General features: G+C 38.3%; 1 protein-coding gene across 1 annotated transcript in view; it reads left to right on the top strand.

Annotated features, from left to right (window-relative positions):
- The window catches only part of HDAC9 (histone deacetylase 9), a 686,372-nt gene that overhangs the window by 534,782 nt on the left and 135,968 nt on the right, over window positions 1–15,622 (top strand). Inside the window, exon 18 of the mRNA XM_043541099.1 lies at window positions 11,112–11,219. Within this exon, the coding sequence (XP_043397034.1) occupies window positions 11,112–11,219 (108 nt within the window). The remainder of the gene's footprint in view (window positions 1–11,111; window positions 11,220–15,622) is intronic.

Here is a 15,622-nt window from a genome sequence, read left to right as displayed (position 1 = left end):
GCAGTCATCCAATACCAAGAAAAAACAACCACCCCTACCCTGCGATGTGCAAAGTCAGATCTTTAAATTGGAAGAGGAGGAGCTGTGGAAGAGTCAAAACAATACTCTGAATGAAATCAGACTTACACAGCATCAATGTTGAGAGGACTAACTGAACAGTAGTCCATGTACTAAATATTGATGTAGTTTGATCAGTTTAGCCACTCTCTGCGGTGCACAATGGGTTTGGGGCTATTCTGTATATGCACGGTGAATTCCTTGTAACTTTGCTTTCATATATACGAACCATAGGTAAAAGTATCCGCTGGTGTAAATGGGTGCAGTTTCACTGACTGCAGTGGAGTCCTGCTCATTTACACTAATAGAGAATTTTACCATCTGACTACCCAGAAGAAGAAAGTGTAGATGTGTGTGTTTATATAAATATATTTTTAAAAATGCATGCAGCTTTTCCCCCTAAAGTTACTATCTTTTAAAATACTGAATCAAGTTGGTGAATAATTTATTTGTTTATGTATTGTTCTTTTTTTCTCTGGTTTTAATTAATGTTGTGGTCTGATTGGTATTATCGTATCTCTCAGTGATACAGCTTTACTTCTTGATAGTGGTTTATTAGTGTATCCTTTGGATTGGTAGCTGCAAAATTCTGAAAATCCTGGGTCATGTAAATGGTCCTTACTCACGTGAGTTTGCTTTATTAGGGCAATGGTATTATTTCTGTTAGTGAGGGCGAGTCATATGAGTAATTATTTGCAGGACAGGACTGGACTTGTGCAAATTCAAGCAGTCCACACAGAGGACTACACTCTTCAGGGCTCTCAGGGTAGCATCTTTCTCAAGCATGAAATGTATGTGAAAAAGAAAATAAAAGAACAAAACTGTGTACACATAAGACCTCATTTGGGTAGAGGTGCAAAGAAGGAATCTGGAAGGCACATTATGTAATTGTGATAATGTTGATATTTTTCATGTCCTGAAGCAGCCGTTTGACAAACCTGTGGACATAGACCAAATCTGCTGAGTCCGGGATCTCGCAACTGTTTCTCTTCCCCTTTGAATGGATGGCGCTGAGACTCTACCTTCAGTTCACTGCCCACAGCACAATTCACCAGTCTATACAGATTTAAGAGCAGATACTCTGTTCCATTCTTCTCCCTCTGTAACACTCCTATGCCACCCCCCTCCCCCACAAGCCCCAGCACAGAGTCATGCTGGGGGCAGTGAGAGCTGTCCTGTGTTGTTTAACTAGCAGACAGTCCCTTGGCTTTGTTGCCAATGGGTAAAAGTTAGAAGAGCTTCAATTTGTTCAATCTTGTACAGGCCTCTGATTGGGGACTGGACAGAAAACTGAAGAGGTGTAACCCTTTGCAACGCAACTTTTCTGCCTGGTGTAATCTCGGTAAAGCAAAGAATCTGTCCCTTTAGATCTATTTTGCCTCATTTTTAATACTGAAGCTCTTTCTTCATTGCATTCACTATTTCACAGGTACTAAGACAACCCAAATTATAAAGCACCAGACATCATGTGGAACGCAGAGAATGAATGTGAAGCTGATAAAGTGTCATAAATTCAATCCCTTGAGGATTTTATTTCATTTTGTGACTTCCACAAAAATATCAAGTATCCCAAAGCTTGCAAAGTATAGAGTCGTATTATGTAAAACAGAGACTCCCTCTTTATTTATAAGGGTGGTATTGAACATTATACACGTAAGTTAATTATAAATAATTTTATATTACATTATATATGGTTTACAAACATACATGCAACATACATATTTTCATAGCCCCCAAACAAGCTTACACACGCGCGCACACATGAGATTTTGATAGAAACTCCTTAGCTTTCTGCATTTGTACTTTGAAATTCCACTGTGACATGCTTCAGTGATGGAATTCAGCCTCCAGAATTGGCACAAGAACTTCTTTGTATTTTTCATGTAATTTTTATCATAGTAAATACCAAGACTCCATAATAGCTCCATGGTGACTCCTAACAGAAAGAATATCATCTATGTCCAAGAAGAGGGCTGAAACATGATGCATCCGAAAAATGAACTCTGTAGTAAGAGGTCAAACTTTTCAAAGAGGGGGCCTGAGCTCTACATGTAAGTATCTGCAGTTACTGTGATTGCATGCACAAATGGCTCAATTTGCACATGAACTCATAGGAACTGCATCATCAAATACAGGGAGGCAATTGCGTATGGATTTTTGCACACAAATACATTGAAAACTGAAGCAAATGTAGAGTTAAATTAATAGAATACTTAGGGCGAGGTCTGCAGTAACTTTTTTACCAGCATCTGGTGATATGTGCCACATATCTGAGACTTGAATCTGTGCCGAGCTGTATTATTTATGATCTTTTTCTAAAAATAAATTCTAATCCATCCTTTCCCCAAAAGAAATGATCCTAGCACCACTATCATATCCATCCAAATTTGGGTTCAAGACTTTGTCTTTTTGTGAGGTGTTTGTAATATCTTCAGCTGCTGCAAGAGACACCCAGAACCCTGAACTTGAATCTTTCCAAGAATTTAAGGAGGGTTATTAAGTTCAACTACTTCTTTTAAAGATAACAGTATTTTAATACTTTTCTTGCACTTATATTGATACAGTTTTGTTAGTGATTTGAAAGCCAAAGAAGATCATTTAAAATTAAAAAAATGAAATGTTTTCCAATTGACTGTTAAAGATCTGTTAGCACCGCTGTTACAAACTTGCTTCTTCAGGCCTTTATGGCTCAGAAGTTGAATTCACAATGAAACTTTAAGCCCAATCACCAATGCAACAGGGCAAAATAGGGCCCTTGACGTTCTTTATTTTTCTTCAGCAGGAATATTTTCTCTAAATAAATTTTGGACTGTAGATCATTCATGAGTAGCTAATTATTTGTATTTATTATTCCAAACTTTAGAAGTCTTGATTAGGGAACGCATAGGTAACATGGCATTTTTCTGTTCCTTGTTTGGAGTGGCTTAGCTCCAAATACATATATGTCGTACTCTTATGGTATGTCTCCACTGCAATCAGAGGTGTGACTTTGCGAGCTTGTTTTGATCTAGCTAGCTCAAATAATAACAGCAGTGAAACCAAGACAGAACAGGGGGCAGCATGGACTAGGCACTTGAATACAGACCTAGAGTTCTGGGCGGTGCTGCAATGGCTTCACTGCTGTTGTTATTCAAGCTAGTTAGATCAAAGCTAGCGCAGGTACCTCTAGAGGTGCTGTGGTCACACCTCTGACTGCAGTGTAGACATACCATTATATTCACATTTCTTGTGCAAATAGCTGCCTTTCTAAATTCAAAATTCACTCTCTGGCTATAGTCTCCAATAATACCTGAAGAAGAGCTCTGTGTAAGCTCAAAAGCTTGTCTCTTTCACAAACAGAGGTTGGTCCAATAAAAGATTTTACCTCACCCACCTTGTCTCTCTCATATCCTGGGACCGACACAGCTGTTGCAACACTGCAAACATTTTCCAAAATCTTCTTAAAATTTGCTGTTTCCGTGGACTTTCCAGCCAGTAGACTCATTTATTAGAATATTGTCAGGGAGCAAACACAAATGGGGAGTGAACACAGCCCAAGTGAATTCAGGTTGTTGGCGTGGTTTTTTTAAGTAACTGTGAAAATATTTTGAGGTATTTATCCAGCTCAGATTCTAAAGGTTGCATATTTATTATTTCCCTATAAATCACACTGGAAGTACAAGTACATTCCTGAATAGCTGCTATTCTGAGTACTCGTATATCAGGAAAACCATTATCAAAGCAAAATCTTCGTAAACTGCTGCAGTTTTATAAGTAATTATAATATTATAAGAAACTCAGTATGCCAGTGTTGGAATATATTCTTTCTAAAGTATCCTACTCACACGCTTCAGATAAACAAAATTTATGAAGGAAACACCAGGCCAGGCACACATACTTTCTCTCCTTTGTTCACTATTGAGAGACATGGATGACAGGCCATTTATTAAGGATCGTTTCTAGGTTATGATGTACACACCTTAGCTTCTTTAGTCATGGTGAGATGAAACAGAAGCAGAGAAGCAAGACAGAGGATCTTTTGATTCCTAGTGAAATCATGGATGTGATGAATGATCACTGTGACCAGTGATTCCATATGGATAGGAGACGGGAACTATTAGCATGGCAGCTGGAGTGTAGCACTGGGCATGGATATGAGCACACTGTTGCAGGCTAGTGCATTAACACTCTTTGCCACTAGCTCATTCCAATGATGACAGGCTCGTTGCTGGCAGACATATCAAAATGCCACACACACGTTTTAGAGGCTGTAATGCTTCAGGAAAATATTCAGTTACTACTTACATGCCAGTAACAAAAAACAGTGAAGGAAACATGTTTGCTCTGGCACAAGTGGCAGAGTGTGAGACTCTGAAAACTTTTATACCTGCTAAGGCACATAAATTCACTAAGCAACATACAAATTCCTGTGGATCACATGGTCACATGGGAAATCTGTGATTTCGAGTGTATTTCTTACAGTTTTCTGTTGGTCCATTCCATGAAGGCCATTCCATAACTTAGCTAGTTAATATTACTCTGTTGCATTCCATCTTTATATTTACCGTGTCTGACCACAACATAAAATCAATGTAATGGGTTCTCCAGAGTGTGTGTTAAGCTACCAATTTCCCCTGAAATATATGTTGGTACAACTTCCATCTGAGAATATTTTAGCACAACTCCTAGTGGTTCAATGGATGAGAGGGAAATCCCTTTAAATCGCTCCGAAGAGCTATTACTTTTGAACCACAATTACCCGTTTTTGCTTTTGCCCAAGATACTGTGCATATAATATACAGTAACTGCCATTAAAAGGTCATCTTTTGCCAACAGTTCCCACCAACCGGCATATGATCCTACTGGGGGAGCTGCATACATTTTAATTCAATATGTGTGTGTGTGAGAGATGCATTAGGAGTCAGAGGGTACCAAGCAGATATTCTAGCCCTTTGCATTTGAGATCTAGAGCTTGCCTTCACTGCAGTTTTAGCTCAAGGTGTAACTCAAGTGTTACCCCTAACTGACTCCTAACAGATACACACGAATAGCTCCAGTTAAGTGGCACTTTAAACTCAAGCTAGCTGGCCTGTTCGGGGGTGTGGGTTCAAGCTCAAGAGCTGCTGATGCAGGACCTACTAATTCACTAGGGACTCAGCTACTCTGAACTGCTACTACCATCACTCTGAGCGGCTTGAGTGTTTTTTTGTAGTGTGACTGCTCTCACTAGAGTGAGGCTAACTTAAGAGCTGTTAACTAGAGAGTAGATCATTCAAGCTAACGCTGCAGTTGAGACAAACCCCCCGACCTTAAAATTTGAGTTGAATGCACTCTGATTTTTAAAGGATAATATTCAGTCGCAGTTGTGCCCCTCCAACTCGGACCTGTTTGATTAATCAGAAGAACCTACAGAGCTTGTAAGTGTGGGACCTAAAGAATGGCCCTGATCATTGCCTTTGTCTTGTATTATTTCCCGGTTATTGGTATATGTGAATTTGAGACTGAGCTTAGTTTCAGAGAAGAAGATAAGCTGTAGAACACTCTGCCTGCCTGCCTGTCTCTCTCTCTGATCATTGGAAATGACACACTTATATTGTTATATTATGAACAGAAAATCTGGATCCCAAATGCCCACAGAGTAGAATTGGTGCCAGGATCTTGAAAGGATCCTTCTTAAGGAGGGAGAGAGTTTGGAATAGAGATCAAGGGTGGGGGCTGGGATATGTGACGGGTGAGAGAGAGAGAAGAGAGAAAAGTTGCAAGAAAAATGTTTAACCCATCCCGCAGATAGGATCCAGGCCACCAAAGATAAGCGTATATTTACAGTATTAGGCATATAGTATTTCAGATTTTTGTAATGAAAAAAGCCATTAAGATAAACAGTCCCCCCCACCCACCCGAATGTATCTTCCCTCACCTCTCCACCTCTCCCCACACAATGCATCTGGCAGTAATTTATAGTGGTAACAGCTATTTTCAGCTACTAACCAATCCAGCCTAACACAGAATGTCCCAGTCTTGCTGTTGTAACAAGCACCCTATAAACTGGACTGTTATGTGTTGCTGTGAGGTCTTTTGTTTGTTTGCTTGCTTTTGGAATGTTAAGGTTTTCATTGTTAGGCCTCAAGATATCAGATATAAATTGATCATAAGAAATACATTCCTATCAAGTTCCTTTTGGTAGTATAAGATATAGCATTTCTGCATCCAACACTTGAAACATTAGATGCTTTTAGACAGTATAAATGCTTTTCATTTAAGTCATTCTCTCTTCCTTTTCAATATCGCCACATCTACATCAAGAATAAGTAGTTTAATTTTTATCATTTGCAGCTTTACAGAGTATTAGTGTTGCTATTCATACCAATGGTTGAGCTATGATAGATGTGCTTGAAAGAACCTGCAAAGTACAGTGTTCATTCAGAAAACTCTGAATGAAGTAAATTCATATGGGTCTTAAAAACTTTACTCTTCAGACTGGGGTTGTGTTTTCTGGCTCACAACATTATCACAGATTATTCTTATTCTTTGAAGGTCTGCATAAATGATAAGAACATTGATGCCAAAACACTGAGTATAGTTATATTTTAATACTGAAGTTTTGGTGCTATCAAAATTCTATTAAAACCCCTTTTTGTTTATGTTATGTATATTTTATTCTATCAAGATACTGAATGCTCTAGGTTAATTTTCAAAACATCCAAAGCATATGTTCCTCATGGGAAAAAAACAACCATTAATAGGGATTAAAGTGAAAGGATCCTGTGCTAGAAACCAATTGAATTTAGTATAAAATGCTAAATTTTATATAGGGTTTTATTTAAAACATTCTGTAGGAATATCTAACAGGGATAACATTTTCTATTAAAGTCTATAGGATGGTCCAAAACACCTATGGAAAAGGCATCTCTATTAAATTCTATAGGACTTTTCCATAAAGCAATAATTCAGAAACTATGACATCTTTAGCAAAAATGTTATGCACTAAGTATATAGGTTGTCCATGAGGTGGACCTGAGGTAGGCAGGAAGTAATGATGGACTACACAAAGACTCAAATCCTACTCCACTTATTCATATATGTTGTCCTGTTGCATTCATCTTGTACAAGTAATCCAAACAAAAATTGGTCTTGTATACCTGACTGGACTTTAACACAGCAGTTGTCTTCACATTTCACTGGGGAACACCCAGTAAAATATTTAAATTAAACATCATTTGTGTAGTTTTAAATGTTTCAGGGGATTGCATTTGAGACATTTTCTGAGGAGCTGTTTCCTATTTAATAAATAATCATTTATCTGTAGAGTCGAAATAATTGTAAATATTGCCCTTCAATTTAGTCAGAATTGTTTCTCCTCAAATACCTCTTTCAGACTATGATACATTCAGAAGATACTTAAATCGTGGTATAAGTTACATCCCAGTACATTGGTGTGAGTATATGTAGGTGGCATTAAAACACACAGAAGAGTGGGGTTGGAACAGGAAAAATAAACAAGAGGTGCATAAAAGCAAAAAGAAGCTTCCCATCCTCTTACATTCTGGCTACTTTTTCTACTACAACTTTCTCCTTCCTCTCCAATTTCTTACAGTAGTAACACACATACATTTACATTCAGACACTAGGTTGTTGCTGTGTCCGGCCTATTTATGACACCTCTGAATTTGGCCCATCGTGCGCAATCAAGAAGATACATAGGGCTACCTTCTGCTTTCTTTTACATCCCAGTGTATTGCAATGAAAGAGTGAAATCTAGGACAACTAACAGACATACTTTCACAAGTTTGGCTTTTTATACAGTGGTAGTTCAATAGCATGCTGCTGAATAAACTACTGAGTAAATTGCCTCTAAGAAAATGTCTTAGGCCCAAGCAACTGAGATATTTAAAACTAGTAATAATAGGGAAAGAAACAATTCTGCACTGGCAGAGGGATGAACTAGATCATCTAATAGAGCTCCTCCATTCCTGACATCAGGAGTTGAATTTTATGTGCCAAGATCTTCTTTAGCTGTTTCTCAGGGAAATTTCCCATGGAGTTCAATAGAGATTTGCAGGAGTGTGGACTCCAGAATTTAATTTTTAAGGGGTAAAATGTAATGCTGTATCTCCCCATGTTGATCATCCCTTTTTCGTGTGTGTGTTAATTTTCTTGTACCCTTCTTGCAGCACACACAGTTCCGTAGCTGGAAGTGTGCACCTGCTGCTTTGGGAGATCCAAATGCATGACATGTGCCATCCCCAGTTCATCTGTTAAAGTGCTGAATTTCCCTTATACTCTCTGTTAGTCATATTTGAAAATACCTTGAGACATGGAGTACTTGTGGCAGTTTAGAGACTAACAAATTTATTAGCGCATAAGCTTTCGTGGGCTACAGCCCACTTCATCAGATGCATAGAATGGAACATATAGTAAGAAGAAATATATATACATACAGGTAAGTTGGAAGTTGCCATACAAACTATGAGAGGCTAATTAGGTAAGATGAGCTATTATCAGCAGGAGAAACATGCTGTTTTGTTTTCCAATTTCCCATTATTATCTCAAGTCCCTTTAAAATTAGGCTCTCGTGGGTCAAGAGCTCATAGGGAAATTTCCAGTGGTAAATATTGGGCCTTGTTCCAATTCATTCTCCTCATCCACAGTAGAACACAGAAAATAGTTAACACAATAAACAGTCTGGGCAACAGGGATAGTGCTCAGCTGCTAGCAATCCCTTTCTCATGTTCTAGAGGAGACAACCATTTTGAAGGGCGGATACATTCACAAACTGTGGTTACAATTTTTGACTCAGCAAGCAACTCTGGAAATGAATCATAGCCCCTCCAAGGCTGTAGGTTCCCTGCTTGCTTGTATCTTGGCACGTTGAACTTCAGTTGAATCATTTTCATCAACCACTGCTTTGGTTTTTTAACCTTCATTTGCTAGCCATGCACATGGTAGGAAAGGGCTCCTCTTTAGCCCTTCTCTTAATAAGCATTCAAATTGAATACAATACTGTGTTTATCCTACTCTATTGTGTTTAACAAATATCTTCTATTTTTTTCCATTTTTGACTTAAAATAGATCTTAATGGCAGCTGCTTCATATGAAGCATTAGAGACAAACGCCGCAGGAGTGTTGTCTAATGGCTGAAGCTTCGGGACTTAGTGCTTGTTGGTTTTATTCTGCGATCTACCTATTGACTTACTGTGTATCCTTGGAAAAGCTGTATTTTTTATTTCTTAAAAAATAATATTACCCATCTGTAAGAGAAGCATAATAAATCATTACTTATTTGTGTTGTGAGGCTTAATTCATGTTTGTACAGCACTTTGACATCCTCAGATGAAAATACAAAATATCTTCATTATACTAAGCTTGACAAGCAAATGCAAGTCTTACTATTCAAAGGGCCTAATTCTCCTCTCACACTGATGAGAATGTGGACTAACCCACTTGAAGTCAATTGTGTTATACCAGTGTAACCTGGTGAAAGAGAAAGAGGAATCAGGTGCAATACACTGAAAAATGAGATCATTACGACAGCTTGAAATTTAATAGTAATGTAACATCAATGATGAACACATTTGACAGGTGTATAGAAGATCAAACTTCTTTCTAGTTCTACTGACTAGCCAGAGAATTCCTCAGAAATTCCAGAGTCAAGTAACAGTTGCATCTATTTTCAATTACCTGATTTCGTTTTTGAGAAATTAAGAACAGAAGTTCAAATTAAAACATGTCTCAGTGTATTTGGAAACTTTAAAAAATAGGATCTGCCACCTAGAATCGATATTTCTAAAGCTTTTTTCTTTTCATAGTGGACTTGTGTGATATTTTTCCCATTTAAAGGTACTTCCTATAGAGCATCAAAGAAGGCTGCATATTTGCTAGATTCAAGTATTTCATACTAATGTGTCTGCTTGGTATGAAATCATACGATGTAAATGCAACCCTTCACCATTTTCATTCATTAGTTTTCATTCTGCTTTGCATTCATTACTTTATGCAAGCACATTTAATGGATTATTGAAAACAGAAGTATTTAATAAGTATAACTTTTTAAACATATTTACTAAAGTTCTTAATCTATGCTGTCTCATGTCTGCTGTATTCCCTTATTTTTTTTAATAGCTGGCAGGATCTCATTTAATACTTATGATAGAAAATAATTTGAAGAGTCAGCAATCCTGTTAATCTTTAATTAAATGTTAGTAGCTAAAACATACTGGTCCGAATTCATCCCTGATATAACTGCATCAAATTCAGTGGAATTGCAGCAGAGATTAATTTTTCACATTGTATTTCTTCCTTATTTTGCTCCTATCTCAAGCATGAATCAAATGAATCATAAATGTATAGTTTGCATTCAGAAATCTAACAAACTATTTGATTATATTTCTATTTTCCACTAGGCAAATCCTAGCAAAGTAGCATATAGAAAATAGGATTGGGATTATAAAAATGTGGGATTATCCTGAGGATGCTTTTCTTTATCTGATTTATTATTTTAGTAGTTCTAATTTTTAAATGGCTTTATTGAGTGTTCTCAGTAAATCTAAAATATTCCTTCCATTTATTTAAGGAATATGAACGGTAGCTGTCGTCTTGCGAAGAATATGTGCTACTGATTTCTTAATAACACAAACTTTTGCTTTCCTAATGCCTGTAGTCAAAAATTTCTTTTAAATTCTTTCTTTGTCCTGGCACTTGCAAAACTCATTTTCATGTATAACTAAGGGCCCTCTAAGTAGTAGATATATTGTATCTACTACTGGGGCCTGGTGTCTAACAGGCCTGTAACTAGGCCAGATCCGGCCTATGTAATGCTGTTTGTAATGAGAAATCTAAACAGGGAATGGCAGTGAGGCATGACAGGAATGTGTTTCCATTGGAGAAGTCAGTGTAGAGAAAAAGTATAAGCAAAGCCATGTCCAGAAGGCCTTTTCAGCTGGCCAAGGCGGAAGACTAATGTTATTGTACATTGGCTGTCACCCTGCCAGCCCTCCCTCACTGATTTGTTTTCTCTTATACTCTCTCTCTTTCTTTCTTTCTTTTTTTTTTTCCTTCTCTACTGACTGTTTGCTCAGGTGGACAGTGACACCATTTGGAATGAGCTGCATTCGTCCGGCGCTGCACGCATGGCTGTTGGCTGTGTCATCGAACTGGCTTCCAAAGTAGCCTCTGGAGAGCTGAAGGTGAGGTCTGGGTTGCGTGGTGTGTGGGAAAACGAGGGAAGAAGCTGAAAGAGAGATGTTATTTTTCTGGAGTTGTGGCGAGGGTGGAAGAGGAGAGAGTGGGAAAGATGGTCACTAAGGTGTGGTAATCTAAATACTCTGCTAGGTAGTTGGCAGATTTTATTACTCAAAACCTTCTGTTCACAAGGGAAAGGTTTGCTGTCGGTATACTGTAGTATTTTTTTTTTTAACACAGAGGTGATTAGGGAGCTACAGTCCAAGTTAAAATTACTCATAATATGTACATATCTGGCAAGCTGTACTGGAATTCCCTTTTGAAGTGATTTTTAATATGATTATTGAGTAGTATGTGTAGCCTCAGAATACCACCCAGAGAGAGGAAAGGTAACTAGTGGACTTGCAAGTTATGGAGGAATAGGGAAATTGTTGATTAGGGAAGTAATGATCCAGGGTATACTTTTCCATCAAACAACTTCAGACTGACTATGCTTCATTGTTCTTCCTCTCTCACCTTATTTTTCTCTTTTCTACATGATCTGAACAGAATGATGTACAAAACCCAAATTATTCCCAGTCTAAACAATTTATAAAAGCTCCAGACATGACAGACTTTGACATTTTATTTGGTATTTTAACACCTCTATTTAAGGTACACCATAACTCTTCTTGAATGCAGAGTTACCCCAATAAATATTGCTGGAGCTAACATGGCTTCTTAATGCAACTGCGTATACATTTTCTTGTCCAAATACTGGTGGACTTAGTCCCGTGACCAAAGCCTAGGTAGGAGGTAAATATTTTAGGACCAACAATATACGTTGGAATGAAATTATGGTGAATTTCCTTCATCTCAATTTTACTTCCGTCAGTATTTCAATTATACCCTAGATAGCGTAGTTCAGTTAAGACAGTACCTTTTTAGCTCAATTTCAAACCTGGATGTTGACATTTAGGTGCTTAAATCATGATTATTGTCTGACAGTTTCCTTGTACTCTCCTGTCAGTCTGTCTGTATCCATCTGTTGCCTTTTGTCTTCTACTTAGAGTGGGCAGTGTAAGCTCTTTTGCACTGCGTTTGTACAGCACTTGATTCCTGGTCCATGACTAGGGCTTCTATGTGGTCTGATAATATAAATAAATGAATAAATAATAAGTATTTGTGATTTGAAGCACCAAATGAAGAATTGGGGCACCCAAACATATGGCCATATTGTGGAGCCCTCTACTCAGGTTGAAGAGTAATCCTGCTGACTAAATGTCAGGCCTTTATGCACAGAAGTTTGAAAATTGGGCCCTGTTTAGTACTGTGCATACAGTTACAGTGCATTGTTCCTGGCCAGAGGGACCAATGAGGGACCTGTAGAGATTTTTAGCAAGCTTTTATCTTTGTTGACTGTAGGTTGCCCTGCAGAACTTAACAGAGTTTAAAAGGAGGACTAGATAAGAATAAACAGATATGCTGTATGTGCAGTTGACATGACCAGGATCTGCTGCAAGACCTTTATTGCTTATCTCCACGGATTTATGGGGTCTTGCACACTGTGTGATTCTTCTTGGTTGTTTATCTGTGTGTAATGAGTAGCTGAGAAGAATAAAGTGTAAGCCACTGTAAGACCTCAGTCACCACTGAAGTGGTTGCAGTCTGGAAGTCAATATTTTAAATCTAATGCTAATCTGCTATTTACTTTTTAAATAGTAAATTGAAAATTGAATTTGTCTATAATTCAGATACTCAAAACATTGTCATACATTTGTTTGAGAGACACAAAATGCAATTGTTAGGAGCCCTGCTGATGAAGTCTGCACCTTAGATGTATTGAATCAGCACATTCCCCAGCCAGCCCTGCTGCATCCCCCATTCCTCTCACTGTTCAGCACCATCAACTTTTGGCACTACACTGGCTGACTGTAGACCCCTAGTGGTGGGAAGGTTGTGGAGACTTGTGGCACTACAATACAATTCCTGGTAAACTTTTCTCAGCTATGGACCCTCAACTTGGGTGTATGTAAGCAGAGGCCAGTGTCAAACCTAGGTGAATATTGTTACAGGAGTGCTCTGTAGATGAGGGATGTCTAGGTAAATAATTAATAGATAAGGTTCACTAGATGGTGCTCAGGAATACAGAACATAGTTCATGCGGGTTTTAGGACCAATAGTAGTTGTGCACTACAAATAACTTCTTGTGTATAGCTCTTCGTATGTGTGAGATCTTATCAAATATGGCCCATGGACTTCATTGGTGAATTAGGCTTTTGGGATGAGATCCTCACCCCTGTGCTGGGCCCTTTAAGACAAGTAAAGGGACCAAACATTCCTGTGGAAGAAGACCTTTGTCCTCCAGAGGGAGCATTCCCTCAGTGCAAGCCCTGGTGTAGTGGGAGGGAAGAGGCATGCTGGGAGTGAGTACAAGGCATTGTGGTGTGGGTGGGGTCAGCGTACACAGTGCTACAACCGATACAACCACCCAGGAATGTTGCCGTAATTCAGGATAGGGCTACGTGGCAATCAGAGGTGTGACTGCAGCACATGTGTGCATACCTGGAGTAGCTTTGATCTAGGTAGCTGTAACAAGAATAGTGATGCAGCTGTGGCGCTGCCTAAGTACAAGCCTGCCCGGGATTCTTGTACGTACTCAGGCAGTTAGCCCATGCCACTGCCCATGCTGCCATTGTTATTTGAACTAGCTAGATCAAAGCTAGCTTCGGTATGGCTATGCATACTGCAGTCACAACTCCTGATTGCTGTGTAGAGAGAGGCTCCCAGAGATAGCCTAAGTTATGTCCGGGACTTCACCAGTCCCTGGAGCAGCCCAGCATCAAAAGGGCACACCTTTGCTTTCTTCCTCCAGGTTGTAAGTTCTGTGCTGCACCTCTTAGCGACACAGCACAGAATTTCACCCTTTAATGTTTAATGGAGCCAATAATTGCTTTCTGTGGTAGTGTTTGGGTCTTTGGTATTTCCCTAGTGAGAACCAAATTGTCATTATTAATACTGGTAACTTTTTAAAACCAGATATTTTACTATTATTATTTATTGTCAGTGCTTATTCATGATATTAGTAATGCTTTTAAGGCTCTAAAATTAATTTATAAGTATATAACAATAAGTAAATTAATACTATAATTGGTTATGTTTACACATTGCTCAGTAATATTATTCTTAAAAAATACTTTTTCGATGCTGCAATATTAGTTTTACTGGATAGTATCTTGTGAAAATGCAGTCTCTGAGTATCTTTCCCGGTTATGTAATGTGCCTTGGATTTCTTTGGCTACCCTGTCACACCTTCCCATTGACAGAAAAATTAACAGATGTGAAATGGCTTAATTCTTGAACTAATGTAGCTGAAGAAAGGAGCTGCCTAATTTGGGGACTAATTCTGCAGTGGAGGGCCTTTTGTAATTAAGTACTACTCAATGTGAGTAAGATTGCACAACTGGGCCTTTAGAATCCACAGGAACATTTCTGATACTCTTTTCTGCAGTTTCCAATATCCCTATTAAGTGCTACTATAAGTTGGAGTTAATTATTTTAAGCACAATACTCAAAATAAGGATTTCTCTTCATTTTATTTTTATATTCATTAAATATGTCAACATTGGCAATGGCAACACTCTATTCTGTGCGAGAAACACATAAGCACCATATATTTTTAATTTGACAAATATGAAACAGAAGAGACCTCTGCAAACAACTGTGAAGAACTGGTGGATTTTGTCTGGTTATTCCCTTTTGTTTTAAAAGTTTCCATGGCAATTATGCGCAAGGACACTCAAGAAAAAGGCCAAATCAGTTAAAAGATGACAAGGTCCGATACTATGTTGAGCATCCAGTTAAACTGAACCAAAACAAACACAAGCCCCTTCCCATATCTTCAGGTGTGTGGGTGGGTGTAATTACCCTCTTACTAGACAGGGATCATTTAATTGAATTAAAACAGTTTGAAATTAATATCCTCAGAAACAAAAACTGTATCCTTTTATGGGGTGGTGCTTTGCAATATGTCAGCACGCATCAGGAACAAAATAAATTTGCTGTATTCAGTCATTGTTACTGTGCTGTTTCCCTGCTATTTCTGGGTAACTGGAATTGAACTTGAAATTGTCATTCCAAATAAGTTTGGATACTGATATTGCTCAAGGCTCAAGTCATACAGGGCCAGATCCTGCCTGTCATGCTCATGGAACTAGCACTATAAAATCAATGATATTATTCATGTGAGGAGGGTAAGCACAATTTGTCCCAAAATATTCTCCTTCTTTGTTACTCTTTAAAAGGAGAGGCATATATTTGTTCATTTCCCCCTTCGATAATGCACCTCTTTAAAAAATTTTTTTTAATTGCCCATACCCTCAGTTCAGATGTATTGCTAAAATTCAGTTTAGGCAAGCAGGGAAAAAGT

This window comes from Chelonia mydas, chromosome 2 (genome assembly GCF_015237465.2).
Source record: "Chelonia mydas isolate rCheMyd1 chromosome 2, rCheMyd1.pri.v2, whole genome shotgun sequence".
NCBI classification, from domain to species: Eukaryota; Metazoa; Chordata; order Testudines; family Cheloniidae; genus Chelonia; species Chelonia mydas.
This window is presented reverse-complemented; position numbering and strand designations above follow the sequence as displayed.